General features: G+C 41.0%; 1 protein-coding gene across 2 annotated transcripts in view; it reads right to left on the bottom strand.

Annotated features, from left to right (window-relative positions):
* Positions 1-2,054: 2,054 nt before the first annotated feature.
* Positions 2,055-18,449, bottom strand: part of LOC118745630 (RING finger protein 11) — an 83,947-nt gene continuing 67,552 nt past the window's right edge. For both annotated transcript variants that reach the window (XM_036479168.1, XM_036479169.1), the window contains exons 2-3: positions 3,083-3,242; positions 2,055-2,953 (exon numbers count right to left, since the gene is read on the bottom strand). In XM_036479168.1, coding sequence (XP_036335061.1) covers positions 2,630-2,953; positions 3,083-3,199 — 441 coding nt within the window. In that variant the 5' untranslated portion in view covers positions 3,200-3,242 and the 3' untranslated portion in view covers positions 2,055-2,629. The remainder of the gene's footprint in view (positions 2,954-3,082; positions 3,243-18,449) is intronic.

Below are 18,449 nucleotides of genomic sequence, written 5' to 3'. Positions count from 1 at the left end.
CGCATCGCTCCGGGTCCGACGAAGCATGATCGCCGAAAGATATTTCGACTCTGTCGTCGTGCTTCGTCGGATTGGATAGTGACCTCACGGTTGACCAAAGCTTACTCACACCAGAGGTGAAGTTGCAGGTCTTCAGATGCTCTTCCCGCTTCTTCCGCTTATGTACGTTCACTAGTTACCATATCTCCGCGTTAAGTTCCCTGATACGGGGATTTCCGGGATCGGCCTGACGAAGGCTATCACGCTCATCGCTTTCACCAAGGTGGACGTCGGTTGGTGTGGGGAGAGCAGCGAAGGTGTTTCCAGCAAATTCCGCGAAGCCTTTCCAATCAGCTTTAGAAAAGTTGATATAGGTCCGGTGTTCCGCGGAAGCAGTCGGTTGGTTTATCGATCGAGATGACTATGGGCAGATGGTCTGATGCTAGTCAGCATAGGTCGCCATGATATGCTGTTTATCAGACCAGCGCTGACTATTGTTATGTCTGGCGAGCTGCAGCAGCTGCCCATAATCCTGGTGGGTGCGTCGTCGTTCATTGTGCAGAATGGCGAATCGTCTATCTGCTCTGCCCTGTGGTGTTAGTGGGCGGCGTCGCAGTTAGGGATTGCGACCGAGCAGCACAATATGGACCCTCAAAGTCCCTCGTCCAATCTCGCGTGGTGCGCACTCCTGAGCATGCCCTAAAGTGACACCAGCCCAGGCAGGTGTTGCACTTGACCGATGTCACATTACGGAATATCCTAGACTTACACACCATGCAGATTGTCGGAGGAACTAGGAGTTGTTGGCGGTGGCGTGTGGGTGGTGGTGCAATTGTATCTGTAGTGTGGTCTGTTGTGTATGTGGTATTGTGTTTTGTATTGTGTTGTGGTGCGGTTGTTTGTGTTGAGTTGCTCAGGCGGACTCTGTTGTGCCGTGGAGACAGCTCCATTGGCGCAGCAAGGGGCCACGTAAGCAGTGGTCCATTGCCTGTGAGTCGTAAGGCCTGAGCAGACTCGGGAGACGGCTCCACCCATTGCACGTGTTGCATCTGACGGAGGTGGAGTTGTGGTGTAATCGTCTCTGGCACACGGAGCAGTATATGTTTCTGATCCAGGGTTTGACTCAATGCCAGCCCTGAGAAGAAGTACGCGAAGAAGATGCCCTATGGACGTACAACTTTTCGAGGGATTTCGCCGACCTAAACGGGGTTAGCTAGCCGAAACAACAGCCCTTAGTCGAGTAAAACCCGCGTCATTCCGGTACTTAGAACCGGCTGTCGTGGGAATGGTGATTGTGTTGTCCTGCGGTTGTATTTGCGTGAGTTGCTCAGGTGGACTCTGGTTTGTCGTTGAGGCAGCTCGACTTGAGCAGCAAGGGGCCACGAATGAGGTGGTCCACTGCCTGTGAGTCGTAAGGCCCGAGCAAACTCGGAGGTGACTCCATCCATGACAGGCGTGGAGTTATGGTGTAGTCGTGTCTGGCACACGCAGCAGGTGTAGTTTCTAGGGTTTGACTCGATTCAAGCCCTGAGCAGAGTATGCGAAGCAGATGTAGCCCTATGGACGTACAACTTTTGAGGGAGACAGCCAGCTGCTACATTATTGAAAAAATGCTTCGAAAATATATACATGAGTATTGTGAACTTTTGACAAAACAACTTATGATCTTAAATTGAAAAAAATAATGAACTTTGTATGAATTTTTTAAATGGTATCTATGATGGTTTATAAGTTAAAATATTGTACTCGAATTTACTGCTTTAAAGAAAATATGATCAAACTTGAGAAAGTGTTTTATCAAATGACCACAAGTATAATTACCAACCTTATGCTTGGAATCGTTTAAAGAATTAATTATAATTTCAAATACGAGCGAATTAAGTAAAATTCCGAAAAACTTTCAAGTATCACATTTTTTAATCCAATACATATGCGCTAATCGTACAGTTAATTTCAATTGATGGAAGATAATCTACATAAATTGTCAGCATAAAAGTCGAGTTCCAGCTAAGAAATAATATTGAATATGCTAGGTGCATATTATGAATAGGATATTTTGTAAAAATGCATGAACGTTCTGAGTTTTTATCTCATTTCGTGTTTATTTTTTTCATTTTGCATTCAAACTTTTAAGTTGGGGAGAATGGATAACATTTCCTCATAAAACCTGCAGCTCTTTTCACATCCTATATAGAGTTTTCTTAATTTTAGTTTCATCACAATTTTTTATATACATACAAAATATGGAAGCCTACCGCACATCATTTATAAAATTTCACTATTAAATTCCTTAAATAAAACCATCAATCAAAAAAAAGAAGCTGGCATTTTTTCAGTTTCTACTTAAACGCCAATCATACTGCCAAAAAAGTTCACAATTATATAAAAAAAACATACGTTAGTTTTACATACACATGGTTAACTTAGTTTTCGTATTTAATCCAAATGTCTAAATAATATTTTAACTAGCTCAAAGATAAAATACCAGCACTTGCCTCAGAATATTTGAGACATCCAAGTTAAGTTTATGTGCATTATAGTATTTATATTCTTTCAATACTATTTTCTCAATATCATAGTATATATAAAATAAGAAAACACATTTCATCTAGACGTAAAATCCTTATCAAACCAATTGACAATGTCGACGTTATGTGGTCTCATAGCTTGTTAGGAGAGCTGCATCTACCGGCTCCATACAACTAGGACAAGTTAGACTGCGCATGAGCCAGTCATCGATACAATGCACATGATAAATATGCATGCATGGCAAATATCGCACCGCTTCCTCAACACAAAAATCAGCCATACAAATTACACATTCTCGTGTTTTTTTCGATCCATCGTATGCACCGATCGGCAGATGCTGAATTAAGCCTATGCGTTTCGCAAGTTTCACTTGTTCTTCCTCGGTTAGATGCGTCGCTGGACGTCTAACCGACGGAGAGGGAAAGAAAACAGGTTGCAGGAGTTCCTAAATGAATAAAATTACAACAAAATTTAATTATTTTCAAACATTCAGAAATTGTATAGCGAAATTAAGCTTTACGCGATTTTTAACAACAACGAACGAAATCATTAAACATAAATTTAAATAACTTACCGAATAAATTGGGAGAGGACCACTTTGATCGGCTGCGAAATCTTGAGTGTTAATACTTTCGCTCCCTCGCAGAAGTGAAATATCGTCCTGACTGTTTATTTTCAAGCAATTACCCATTTTATCGCATTAGTAGATATTCAAGTTTGGCATATATAAAAAGCTGTATATGGAAAAAATTATATTAAAATAGTATGAAAACATAAAAGCTAGCTACGAAAATTGTGAGATTTGATGTTCTGTATCGTTTAATGAAACGAGATCAAAAGATCTTTATATCGCAACAAAATATTCAAAAGAGTACATACATACATATAACCAAAGCGACAAAAATTGCTTAAAACTAAATATGTCGCTTTATGAAATAGGCCCCTGGTCGTTTATTTATTTATTTACCAATTCATTTATTTATTTATTTGTGTAGAGACCAGCATTCGTTATAGTAGCTACAGTGTGAGAGACGATGATGAGTAACGAGCAGTTATTTAAAGCATAAACAGACGGCAGCGTTGATCCGGATCAACTCGGGATGGTTAGTTAGTTGGAGACAGAACGTGAACTTGTAAAGTCGCATTGACATATCAACTAATAAATATACATATATAGTAAAACACTGCATTACAGCATAAATATTATAATATTATTGAACCACTGGGGACGTTGTTGTTGTTGTAGTAGCGGCTACTAAGCCCCGCTACTTCCTACTGTGATACTTCCACAGGGTGTCAGCTGAGTGGGGCATTGGTTGGGCACATCCTCATTGATTCTGCTCAGGTAAGAGTTTAACCTGCTGCAATAGCCAGAGCGAAGTTGGGCTATTGTGGTGCGGGTCTCCCGAGGCATACAAAGTTCTGTCCCGTCCACGTCCGGTGGTTGTGCGCCTAGAACGGCATTCACAGGTCGGGAGTCTACATAACTCGAGACTGATTCCCTGTGAATGCCGTTCAGGGCCTATCGGTAGGCTGACGGGTCCAGAGGTTGTTTAATGAACCTGAAGGGGGATTTTCGGGTTATTCGCCGTCGGTATTATTACGTTTTCAACGTGAATACCCAGTTGCATTCTGACCTCCTTCATCCTGGTGGTGAATACGATTGCCGAGGATTTCGCAGTCGATAGGGCAAGGCTCCTTGCAGTGAAGAAGCGAGAAAGTTCGGCGAGATAACCGGCGACGCCATGATCGAACAATCGTCAGCATAGGAGACAATATTGCCAATATTCCCACGACTGCCGGTTCTACGTACCGGAATGACTCGGGTTTTACCCGACTAAGGGCTGTTGTCTCGGCGATCTAACCCCGTTTAGGTCGGCGAAGTATCTCAGAAGTTGTACGTCCATAGGGCTACATTCGCTACGTATTCTTCTGCTCAGGGCTGGCATCGAGTCAAACCCAGGGCCAGAAACCAGTCTGCTCAGGATTACGGACACATCGGCAGTGGACCACGTCGTTTGAGGCCCCCTGCTGCTCAAATAGAGCAGCCTCCACGGCTAACCCCAGTCCACCTGAGCAGCTCCACACAAACACCACAGCACAACATAACAACACAATAGACCACACCACAACCACGACAGACCACAGAACACACACAACCGCACCACCACCCACACGCCGCCGCCAACAACTCTTGGTTCCACCTACAATCTGAACGGTATGTCAGACCAGGATATTCCGTAATGTGACATCAGTCAAGTGCAACACCTGCCTTGGCTGGTGCCACTTTAGAGCATGTTCAGGTCTGCGCACCACGCGAGATTGGACGAGGAACTTCGAGGGCCCGTGTTGCGCTGCACGGTCGCAAATCCCAACTGCGACGCCACCCACCACCACCACCACAGGGCGGCAACCACCACAGCAGCGCACATAGCCAATGGCACCAAGGCCACACACATCTCTCACACTCCGCATTACCACACGTCTCCCGAACCACATGAGGCTCCTTCAATTTAACTGTAACGGGCTTCAGAGCAAGATCGAGGAGATAACCGTCTTCCTGGGAAGGCATGGTATATTGATAGCTGCGGTCCAAGAGACGAAGTTGCACAGCAATTCAACTTGTTAAACTGTGCCGGGTACAACGTGCACCGTCGAGATCGCGAGCGAGATAATGGTGGGGGCTTAGGGTTCATCACGTACCACACCGTGCAGTATCGTCTTATCGAAGCAGACATCGACCGCAGGAATACCACCCTAGAATGTCAACCCATTGCTATCCGGTCAGGCGATGCTGAGCTCGAAATATTTAACGTGTACAAACCCCTTGTCACCTGCTGCATCACCCTGATATAGGTGCGCTCCTCAGAGGTGAAAACCGTATGGTAGTAGGTGACTTTAATGCGCACCACGATCTTTGGCACTCAGGCCTGTCAAACGATCATAGGGGAACAGACTTGGCTGAACAGATAGACGATTCGACATTCTGCACAACGAACGACGACGCACCCACCAGGATTATGGGCAGCTGCTGCAGCTCGCCAGACATAACAATAGTCAGCGCTGGTCTGATAAACCGGATATCATGGCGGCCTTTACTGAAAACACCTTCGCTGCTCTCCCCACACCAACCGAGTCCACTAGTGAACGTACATAAGCGGAAGAAGTGGGAAGAGCATCTGAAGACCTGTAACTTCACCTCTGGTGTGAGTAAGCTTTGGTCAACCGTGAGGTCACTGTCTACTGTCTAATCTGACGAAGCACGACGACAGAGTCGAAATTTCTTTCGGCGACCATGCTTCGTCGGACCCGGGGCGATGCGCGAGCTATTTTAGCCGGCAGTTCATACTGCCTCCTCCGGTGGACAAAGACAAGCGTCGAGTGACCAGAAAGCTGAACAAACTGCCAACAACTTGTGCCCCCCTTGCTTTCACTTGGAAGTTCAGGTGGCCATCGGGAAGGCGAAAGCCTCCAAAGCCATGGGTCTCGACGGAATAAGCATGCTGATGCTGAAAAATTGGGATCCTGCGGGAGTAGCGTACCTAAGGGAGGTCCTCAATTTGTCAATGGCCGCTCTCATCATCCCAGATATCTCGAAGGTGGTGAGAGTAGTCCCACTGCTCAAACCGGGGAAACCAGCCAACAAAAGAGATTCGTATCGACCGACAACACTGCTTTCCCCGGTAACGAAGACACTTGAGGCCTTGCTGCTCCCGTATTTCACGAACCACCTAACCCCAGCGAAGCATCAGCATGGTTTCCGTAAAGTGCACAGTACAACAACAGTCCTTAACGCAATAAACACTCAGATAACTCGTGGCCTCAACCGTAACCGTCCCTGTGAGGGAACGATTCTAGTAGCGTTGGACTTGTCAAAGGCGTTTGACACTGTCAGCCATTCAACGCTACTAGAAGATATAGAGGCTTCCTCTCTCCCACAGAGGCTCAAACGGTGGTCGGCAAATTATCTGAGTGGTGACACACGTCGGTAATATTAAGAGACAAATCGAGCAAAGTCAGGAAAATAAAACAGGGGGTTCCACAAGGTGGTGTCCCACCAGAGGGAGTCTCGATTGTCTCTTACGCCGACGATTGCTCGATCACGGCGACTGGGAATGGAATTGATGACTTGTGTTCGAAGGTAAACGGGTATCTCTCCGAGCTTTCTCGTTCTTCACTGCAAACTGCCTAGCCCTCACCGATACGAAATCCTCTGCGACCTTGTTCACAACCTGGACGAAGGAGGTCAGGCTACCGCTGGGAATTCATGTCGATGATACACCAATTCCGACGGGATTAACCCCAAAATACTCGGAGTAACATTCGACAGTCTGCTCTCCTTCTCTGCGCACGCAACCGCTATTGTCAATAAAGTACAGAGCCGCAACAAGGTCCTCAAGTTGCTAGCCGGCAGTACTTGGGGCAAAGACAAAGGAACGTTGCTGGCAACATACAAGGCAATAGGCCGGCCGGTTTTAAACTACACAGCACCAGTGGGGTCACCGGGGACTAGCAGGATGCAGTGGATGAAGCTACAGACAACACAAAACACCGCACTTAGGACAGCGACTGGATGCCTCCTGATGTCGCCAGAACACCACCTTCATGACGAGGCGAAAATGCTCCCAGTCAAGGAGCATAACATAATGCTCTACAAGCAGTTTCTGGTTGGGAGCCACAGATGTGGCCACCTCTACGAACTGACGGACGAAGTCCAGAGGTTCATTAAGCAGCCTCTGGACCCGTCAGCATACCGACAGGCCCTGAAAGGCATTCACAGCGAGTCAGTCTCGAGTTATGTAGACTCCAGACTTGTGAATGCCGTTCTAGGCACACAACCACCGGACAGTGACGAGAAGGAGCTTCGTCTGTCTCGGGAGACAAGAACCACAATAGCCCAACTTCGCTCTGGCTACTGCAGCAGGTTAAACTCATACCTGAGTAGGCTAAATGCGGATGTGCCAAATGAGTGTCCGGCATGCGGAGACCCCTCACGACTCGAAACACCTCTTAGCATGCCCGGAAAACCCGGCATGTCCCTATGGACCGATCCAATGGAGGCTGCACGCCTCTTAAGGCTGCCGTTAGTGGAACTTGACGACAACGACTGAGATATCAACCGATCTGGGCGGGGTTGTTGTAGCCGCTACAACAACAACAAGAATATTGACACCCTCTGGTGGTTTGAAGCTTTGAAATGTAATAATTAAAAAGTAGTGGGGACAGGACACCACCCTGTGGTACCCCCTGTTTAATTTGACGTGGCTTGCTGGTTTTGTCTCCGAAAATTACTGACGAGTGTCGACCACTCAAGTAATTCGCCGACCACCGTTTGAGTGCCTGTGAGAGTGAGGAGGCCTCTATATCTTCTAGTAGCGTTGAATGACTGACAGTGTCGAACGCCTTGCGACAGGTCCAACGCTACTAGAACAATTCTCTCACAGGGGCGGTTTCGGTTTAGGCCACGAGTTATCTGAGTGCTTATGGCGTTAAGTGCTGTTGTTTTACTGTGCACTTTACGGAAACCATGCTGATGCTTCGCAGGGATCAGGTGGTTCGTGAAATACGGGAGCAGCAAGGCCTCTAGTGTATTCGCTACTGGGGAAAGGAGGGTTATCGGACGATAAGACTCTCCTTTGTTGGCTGGTTTCCCCGGTTTGAGCAGTGAGACCACTATCCCCATCTTCCAGATGTCTGGAATGCCGAGAGTGGCCAATGGACAAATTGAGGACCTCCGTTAGGTACGCTACTCCCGCAGGACCGAAATTTTTCAGCATCAGCATGCATATTCTGTCGGGACCCATGGCTTTGGAGGCTTTCGCCTTCCCGATGGCCACCTGAACTTCACAGCAAGTGAAAACAAGAGGCGCACTGGGTTTTGGCATTTTGTGCTGACATCTGGTCACTCCACGTTTGGCTTTATCCACCGGAGGATGCAGAATAAACTGCCGTCTAAAATAGCTCGCGCATCGCTCCGAGTCCGTCATCAAAGTATATTCTCTCTGTCGTAACGCTTCGTCGGGTTAGACACCGACCTCACGGTTGACGAAGTTGCAGGTCTTCAAATGCTCTTCCCATTTCTTCCGATTATGTACGTTCACAAGTTGCCGAATCTCCGAATTGAGATCCCTTGAGCCCTTGGTCGGGAAAAACCCGAGTCATTCCGGTACGTAGAACCGGCTGTCGTGGGAATGACCACTGGGGGTCAAGTAAACTGCTGAGTTACAGTGGCGACGATAATGGGATCAAAAAACACCGAAAATTTATCTCATGGGTGGGAAAAAAAATTTTTGCAAGCCACAAGTAGGGAGCACAAATATGGCGGCGCTTGCAGCCATCTTTGTTTTCGCTGTTCTTCGGTGTAACTCGTAAATTAGAAAATTGCTCGTTTCTGTGCTGAGTAACGAGTACATGTTTCATTCCAGATGTGCGATAGTGTGACACATTGGATTGTGTTATTAGTACAGGGTGTACGTAAACGGGTACACGGGCAGTTGGAAAATCCTTTAAATCAAAGTACGTACAAAGGAAGCGCATTTGATTGTGCACATAGAGCAGATAGTGGTGACATTAAAATTTTGCCGGAAAAACAATATATGTATATACACTGCCGGAACAAAGTATTCGCTCAGCAAATTTTTCACAATATATGCAACAATTTTCATTCTAATATTTTTCCGCTAATTTTGTATAAAAATGTGGTTCATTCTACAACAAAAAATATAAAAATATAATTCCTAAACTTTGTGCAAAAGTCGCGAAGTTTCAGCAAATTTTCATGAAAACTTTCAACTTTTTAATCAAATTTTTTAGAATTTTTTTGAGTATGCAGATTTGTAGCCCAATCAATTTTATTTTTGATTTTTTTTGTTGATTTTTGGCAATTTTTTTCGAAAATACTTTATGTGGAAAAAATGCAAAATCCCTTAAACAAAAAAAATTCTCAAAAATCAACGCGATTTTTGACTAACTCCGAACTTGCATTTTTTTTACTAGAATTTAATGGGCTTCAAAACTGCACACTCGAAAAAATTCTAAAAAATCTGATTGAAAAGTTGAAAGTTTTGGTGGAAATTTGCTGAATTTGTGCACAGTTTTGCACAGTTTAGGAATTATATTTTTATGTTTTTAGTTGTTGAATGAACCATATTTTTATACAAAATTGGCGCAAAAATATTAGAATAAAAATTGTTGGATATATTGCGAAAAATTTGCTGTGCCTATACTTTGTTCCCGCAGTGTATATAGAGCAAGCGGATTTGATTGTGCATATAAGTAAATAAAATACAAAAGTTTGTATTTAGTTCTTTCTTAAAATTTATTAACAATTTTCACAAATCTTAAAAGTTAAGTTTACAGTTTGAAATATTTTTCAGAATGAATGAAAAATATGAAGTTATTGATTTTACTGAAATGATAATAAAAGCTGTTTAGATAACAAGAAATTCATCATAACTCAAGAAAGTAGAAATAGGACATAGTATCTTACTCCTCCCACCTAAAAAAAAAAAAAAAACAATGTCCTCATTGTGAACAACATATACATAACTATCAAATAACTTAACTCAGTATCTGAAAATCTAACTCTTTTTTATAACAATATTCGATAAAAAAAACTCGAAAAATACAGCGACTAAAGTATTTAGCAGATTTATTAAAATAGGAGAAACACAAAAAAAACCAATTAGATGAGAGATAACAATTGAATTAATTACATTTTCTTCCTTTTAAATTGGCCTTTATATTTTCGAACCTTCCTAGTTTTATATTTTACCAGATGATGTTCCCTATCATCCTCCGTTTGCACTACCTTTACTCTCTTAAAAGGATTAGACATTTTCTCTAACCTTTTCCTTGAATTCTCTGCTTTAACAAAATTTAAATCAATGGGTTTGTCTTGTCTGGTTTTGTTCAAATAATTTATTCTTTGTTCCTTAACAACTTGAGTAGCTCTTTCTCTGTAGCAGAATAATTAAGCATATGCTCATTTAATGTTCGACTTGCGAAGCAATTAGGATGACTTTGTTGGCTTAGAACTGCTCCTAATGCCATAGTGGAAGCATCAGTAGAGTGAATAACTTATCAAAATTAGGAAACGCCAAAATCGGTCCTTTGGTTATTAATAATTTTATGGTATCTACTTAATGTAATCTTTATCCAAACTATTAATTTTGTTCCCTTGTTTTAAACAGTTTGTTAAGGGTTTAGTTATCTTAGCAAAATCCTTTATACATTTTCTATAAAATCCAGCCAAACCTAAAAACTGTTTTATTTGCATCTCTGTCTGTGTTACTGGATAGTTCACTATAGATTCAATTTTATTCGGATTAGGTTTGATTCCCTCTGGCGTAACAACATGGCCTAAGAATTCTGTTTCTCTTTTCATAAATTCACATTTATCTATCTGGATTTTTAAGTTAGCATTAGCTAACTTTGCAAAAACTCTGTTGAGCGATTCAACATGTTCCTGAAGCGAAGTACTAAAAACTATTATATCATCCATATATACCATGCAATCTTTTCCTATAAGATCTATAAGATAAGATAAAATTGTATTCATCAACCGCTGGAATGTTGCAGGTGCATTTTTCAATCCAAACGGCATTCTTAAAAATTCGTAATGACCGTTTTGTGTTGAAAAAGCAGTTTTCCTGCTATCAGTAGGGTCCATTTCGAATACATGCATTTGCCAATTTTATCTAAAATTTCATCTAATTAGGAATTGGGTATCTATCATCTACAGCGATGTTATTCAATTTTCGGTAATCTACAACTCTCCATTTTTGTTTACCTGAACCATCTAACTTTTTAGGTACCACCCAAATCGGTGCTCAATAAGGAGAATCGCTATGACAAATAATATTTTGGTCTAACATATCCTTTATTTGCCGATTTACCTCTTCCCTATGAATTTCAGGATATTTATATGATTTTGCGTAGATTGGATCTTCATGAACTGTTCTAATTCTATGTATAATTCTACTAGTTAAAGACAACTTTTCCCCTTCCTTGTAAAATAAACCATTATATTGTCCAATTAATTTTGTTATTTGTTTTAATTCTTCCTTATTCAAATGATCGATCCTAAAATCGTTTTCTTGTATATTATTTGTAAGGCCTTTGTCTGATGTTTGATGCAAATTAGTGCATCCTTTCTTTTCACAATCAAAAAATTTATGAACATGACCATTCAAGACTATAAGCTTTTCCTTAACATCAAGTTTTGCATCAAGAAGATTTAAAATATCCTAACCTAGTAATCCATTATAAATTTTTGAAAATACATGAATGTAAAATTTTAAGGTATTTTTCTGATTATCATAATACACTTCTTGTATTTTATTTAATGTTATTTTCCCAGCAGCAGTTTTCAAAATAATTGGATTAACATTAATGACTTAACTGTCAAAAGTATTAAGCCTAATCAAACTAACAGACGCACCTGTATCAACTAAGAATTTAAGATAAATATTTCCAAATTTTAAAACTACTGTGGGTAAATCTCCGAGGTCCTTAAATGAAAATTTGATGGGTCTTGCTCCATAGGCTCGGGCATACCAAATCGTCTGATTCTATCTATATTCGAATTTTGTCTATTAGTGTTATGTGTATTGAATTATTGATTTAGCTTTGGATTAGAAAAATTATTATAATTAGCGGGTGGCAATTGATAACTATTGTTGTTTGGATACATATTTTGGTAATAATCACTCTTGCCAACAAGTGCTACTTTGGACTGAGTAGGCAATTCAGGAGTAAAGTCCTCTCTCGACGTACGAAAACCGCGCTCTATAAGTCACTCATCATGCCCGTGCTGGTATATGGCGCAGAAGCATGGACAATGACAACATCCAATGAGGCGGCTCTTGGAGTGTTTGAGAGAAAGATTTTGCGGAAGATTTACGGGCCTTTACGCGTTGGCGACGGCGAGTACCGCAGACGATGGAACGATGAGCTGTATGAGCTTTACAACGATATGGACATAGTGCAGCGAATTAAAATACAGCGGCTCCGCTGGCTTAGTCATGTCGTTCGAATGGACACCGACGCTCCAGCTCTGAATGTATTCAACTCGGAACCCGCTGGTGGTAGCAGAGGAAGAGGGAGGCCCCCACTGCGATGGAAAGATCAGGTGGAGAAGGACTTGGCTTCACTTGGCGTTTCCAATTGGCGTCAGTTGGCACAGAGGAGAAACGACTGGCGTGCTTTGCTGAACTCGGCCAAAATCGCTTAGGCGGTTACAGCGCCAAAAAAGAAGAGAAGAAGTAATTGGGTGGAAATGCAAATTGAGTGGAGGTATTTTGACCATACTTAGGTTTATTACTGTTACTATTATGAAATGAAGATGAATTCATTGGACTAAAAGGTTGTGCAAATGGAAAATTGTTAGGTTGGAAAATAGTATTTATTGGATTTTTATTTATTTTAGGGAAAAAAGTATTTTATTTTTAGATAATCGATTTCATTATCAAAGACATTATTTTCTCTAAGAACTTCCATTGCCCTTTTAAAATCACTAACTAAATTAGCATTAATTAGTGCTGTAAGTTGAATAGGTAACTCTCTTTTTAATATTTTTAAACTAGTTCTATTAAGCTCTTCATTTAGAAATAATTTTGTCGCTTCATTTTCACTACCTAACTTTATACAATCCTTGATCCTGCAAACTTGTACATTTATTTCCTCACACAATAACTTAATACTATTCTTAGACCTTATATTGTTTTTTTTTTTCTAATATGAGCGTTGAAACAGGAGTATGCTCACCAAACTCTTCGATCAAAAGATCACGCAGCGATGTCCAATCATTTGGTTGCTCTCGCCTTACTACATTTGCGGCAGGTCTTTTTAGCGTAGTAAATATTAAATTTAAAAAAAATCGCTGGTCTTCAGGGGAGAGTTCTAGATATTTCGTCGATACTGCACACAAACAGGGCAAGGTAATTAGCATTACGATCAAAAGGCGCTATTAACTTAATATTTTTCAAAGCAAATTCTCTTCGTCCTCTAGATTCAGTCATGCTAAAATTATCCTGAAGACTAACTGACCGGAAAGTAGTATTTAAAACTTCCAACTGCTCCTCAATATTCATTCAGGAACTAAAACGTCAGGCAATATTCATGCTTGAAATCTTTGAATTGCGGACTAGGAAGTTTAAGTTTCCTTTGTAGGTTCTCAAGGATCTTTTGCGCAGATCCTACCGACTGCGCCAATAAAATACAAAAGTTTGTATTTGGTTCTTTCTTAAAATTGATTAACACTTTTCACAAATCGTAAAAGTTAAGTTTACAGTTTGAAATATTTTTCAGAATGAATGAAAAAATATGAAGTTATTGATTTTATTGAAATGATCATAAAAGCTGATTAGATAACAAGAAATTCATCATAACTCAAGAAAGTAGAAATAGGACATAGTATCTTACTAGTATTATATATAAATGTGTATAAATACACATACGGTGTGTTCGCTGTGCAACTGCCAGTAAGAATTAGCCAGTAACAAAATTCAGAGAATAAGGTACCTTACTCTCCCAAAGAGAGAAACTTAGTAAGTTTTGCGCGAACAGGAATTAGCAAACATTTGCAAGTTTCACTGCCAGCTGGCGTCCACGGTTGCATTTCGAGCATAATAATTTTTTTAAATTATTTCAGGTAGAAACCAAAACAGGACCTATACGTATATTTCTTCTTATTCTGACTTTCTTCAACATACCCTTCAATTTCTTTGTGAAAGTCACTGTCGGATTTCCTATATCGACAGTGGTGTCGAATGCGTTCCGATTACGAATACAGCTTTTTCAGCCGCGTACCTTTCAAATGTTTGGAATTAATTAAATTAATTGAATAAACGAATATTTACCTACTTCTTTCATTAGTAAATCGCAACAAGATTGTTAATTTTTAAATTTAACGAACTTGTTGATTCAAATTAGTGTTGATAAAAATGCAACCGTGTGCCACAATCCTGCTTCTAAATTCTTACTAGCAAAAATTTTCCCAGCACGAATTTGCAACTTCCCCCCCAAATGAACCCCCTTATTCTAGAACCCGAAACGAAAAATCCACATGCCGCAACCCTTGCGGAAACATGTGCAGCATTGCCAGCTGTCAGTTGTTTTTCGAAGATAACTGAATGAAGGAAAACAAATTGGAAAGAAATTACAAAACACTCATCATGTGCTTGTTTATTGTAAAATTGGTTAATTTTACATATTTCGAGGAAAATTATGGATTCTGATGTATTTGCAATTATAGCAGCGGAGTAAGCGGGCGCTATGGCAATGGATTCACAAAGGTATGCGGAGCTGTCGTACATAGTAACCATGGGCGCATCTATGTCAGCTTCTGGTTGAATTGTTGAACCACAAGCCTCCTATGCCGGAAGCTCTGGTTCTCAATCCAGTTAATGCAATAACAGCTTCTTCCAAGCCATTGAAAACATGCACTTTGTTAGGTCCACCACCTGTTGCGCCTGCTTCTGCCTTCGGTCGCGCTTAGGGATTATAACCCTTACTAAGTACAATTCTCCTTTCTGTGTTGCGGGGAGGAGGGGCTTCCGCATGTCAACGGTATATAACATTTCTTGTGCATATCACTCCGGCTACACCGTCCACAGTATTTTTGAGCAGAACCCACGTCGAAATTTGCAAAAAAGTGCATAGTGCAAACCGAATTTATTAATAAGCTAGTGGTAGGAAATTTGAAACATTTATCTTAAATACTTTGATTACACGTGTATGTTAAAGTTTTTGGATTCGGGTTATGCGTTTGGACACAACAAACGAAAATCGTTGTACATTAACTAAACCGGACCCAAGCTTCTAGATAAGGGGCCACAAATATTCTTTTTTGCTCGTTTATATAAAGCAGTGGATAAAAATATACGTATATGCGAAAGGCAAATTTATCTGTTTAAATGAACACCACCAATATTTCTTGCAAACACACATCGATTGACATCTTTTATTTCGCCTCCGATACATAATTGTTTTCGTACAAAATTACGCAAAAAAGCTTACTCGTTCGTTTTTAGGCATGCCATTGTTACGAATTTCGAAAATTCGAAAATACGATTCGGATTGCAGCATACTATTTCTACGATTCGTAGCAAAATCCGAATACGAAAGAGTTGCAGAATAGGGGTGGAAATGTCTAAATTGTGCTCTCTCCTTGCAAGTTTTACTGGGTTTTTGGCTAAACGAACACGATTTGGTAACAATTGGTACCAACTTGTACAAATTTTGTGCATAGCGAACACTCCCATAATTGTACATATGAATATATATACAAACGATTACATTTCTGATTTCAGATCAGATAGTGACGAATTCAATTTTGTCAGCAATAAATACACTGAGGGTGACTGTTTTAAGCGATGATTCTTAAATAAATCGGACGAGTTCTTTTTCATTAAAAATTCAATTAGAGTTTTATTGTAAACTTAAAGATTTTACCGACTTGTACATGAGAAGAAAAAAACCACTCGTTCTCAACAAAGGTAATACAAAGTAACAATTGGCGAATAGTATATAAAGAGAGAATAGCAAAAAAAGTAAATCTTATCGTTAAGTTTACAGTGTTGCCAAATAATACAATGTAGTATTTTTCTATTATAAATTAAGTTGACGAACTTACATCAAGAAATTATTAGTAAATTAAAGTGTTGTATTTTTGCAATATGATTTTTTGTCCTAGTACCCTTAATTGTTTAGGGATTATAATTATAATGTTAGTTTATTTATTTGTCCTTGTTTTTATTCTTAAGTTTGCAAATGTATGTACGTATGCTTTTCTCTTTGTCTATATTTAAATCAGCAATTTGTTGTACTATAAAAGATTATATCTTATTGTATTAATGGTTGTACATTTAATAAATGAAAATGAAAATCCAACCCCCGCCTTGTCACCGTATAGGGGACGAAATATATAACTTCAATTAGATTAAGCAGTCGATAATGTTGAGCTTGTAGCAAGTACTGGAAGCGGGCACAGTTTAACTACTGGGCGCTCTAGCGTTGAATCCCTTGTTTTGACAGTTACTACGCGAATATGTCCATCGATGATACGGCCAAGCAACCATTTCGCTGGAGGAAATCTTACATCCACAAGCAGCACAAGCGCTCCCTTCTTTATTGGATCTGTTGCCTGCTTCCACTTAGATATTGCATAAAAGCGTTGAATGTATTCCGAAGACCAACGATGCCAAAAGTGCTCAAGCATTTGCCTGAGCAATTGCCATCGAGAAAGTCGTGAGACTGCAATGTCTATCAATGATGGCTCTGGCACAGTGGTGAGTGCTGAGCCGATGAGAAAATGCCCTGGTGTTAACGCATTGATGTCGTTTGGATCATCGGAGAGTGGGCATAACGGCCGAGAATTAAGAACGGCTTCGATCTGTGCTAGTAGAGTGGAAAATTCTTCATAAGTAATAGAGGTGTCTCCAATTATACGTTTTAAATGGAACTCGACCGACGTCACGCCAGGTTCCTATTTTCCGCCGAAGTGTGGAGCTGCAGGTGGGTTATATCTCCATTCGGTTCCATCATTTGCAAGTAAGGAGGCGAGGTTAGATAACTCATTTGATGCCCGCGAAAAGAGTTTCCGAGGCTCGGCGTCAGCGCCTATCAGTACCGCAGTCACTATGAAGAGTTGCGCAGATTCCTCGGCGCCCGGTGAATCTTTTATAAGCTGCCAAAAAACCTTCTAAAGAGTAGTCTGTCGCGATTTCGTGCTGAATAGCTGAGGTAGCAAAGCAGACAAAAAGCACAATATACCCCTTATACGTTTTAGCAGCTCTTGCTCTCGAAGTTTTTAAAGTAAACGGGCCAGCATAATCTACGCCAGAATTTAAAAATGGTCTTGCTGGGGTGATTCGGGTTGATGGTAGCTGTCCCATGAGTTGTTGGGCGGTGACAGCGCGATATCGAGCACAGCGAACGCAGCGTAAAATGAATGATCGCACAGGAGAGCTACCTCCGATAATCCAGTATGATCTTCGCAGATAGGCTAAGGTAACTTGTGTTCCTCCATGAAGAGTTTTATGATGCGCATTGCTTATGATTAGAGTTGTTAATGGTGATTCGCGCGGTAAAATTACGGGGTGTTTTGTATCAGGATCGAGGAGAGCGTTTCCGAGCCGCCCGCCAACTCGAAGCTTACCTGAGGCATCTATAAATGGAATTAATTTGTTAAGAGGGTTTGTATTTGATAAAATGATATTTTGGGAGAGCGTTAAGATCTCCTTTGAGAAATAAGCCTGTTGAGTTAGCTTCACCCAATAAAGTCGAGCCGTTTCAAGCTCAGTTGGCGTTAAAGTTGATTGTTTGGGTATGTCAGCTTTCCTTTGCAGTATTTTAATCGCACGTTGGCATAGCGCTGTGATTTTCAGTAATTTAGTAAGATTTGAGTAACGTTCAACGAGATTCCAGATCTTCGGGTTTTGGGGAGCGACAACAGCAATGACCTGAAGTTTTTCTTCAAGGTCGACATCATGCTCACGCTGGTAATCGCATGACGGCCATAAAGAAGGATGTTGAGAAAGCCATTTTGGTCCAGTCCACCATAGACAGTCTTTTTCTAGCTGATCAAGTGACACACCTCCTTACCAGAGATGTGATTCCATGTTGCTTGAGGCAGAGTTTCTTGGATAGTGACAACACGATTTCGAACATAATCTTTCCACTGTGATGGATGAGCTTGAATCCAGGCGAGATTTACTGACGAATGAGTCCATAAATGGATTGGTGCTTGCGATATATTTAGCACTTCTCCAACGTGAGCCAACTGTTTTGTAAGTAGAGTTGCAGCGCAAAGTTCAAGCCTAGGAACCGTCATTTTCTTGATTGGGGCAACTTTTGTTTTTGCTGTAATGAGAGAAATTGTAGCATCATTCATTTCGTTAAGTACACGAAGATAAACAACAGCTGCCATAGCGTCTCGA

This window comes from Rhagoletis pomonella, unplaced genomic scaffold, assembly GCF_013731165.1.
Source record: "Rhagoletis pomonella isolate Grant_MI unplaced genomic scaffold, Rhpom_1.0 Rhpom_scaffold_00009, whole genome shotgun sequence".
Lineage (NCBI taxonomy): Eukaryota > Metazoa > Arthropoda > Insecta > Diptera > Tephritidae > Rhagoletis > Rhagoletis pomonella.
This window is presented reverse-complemented; position numbering and strand designations above follow the sequence as displayed.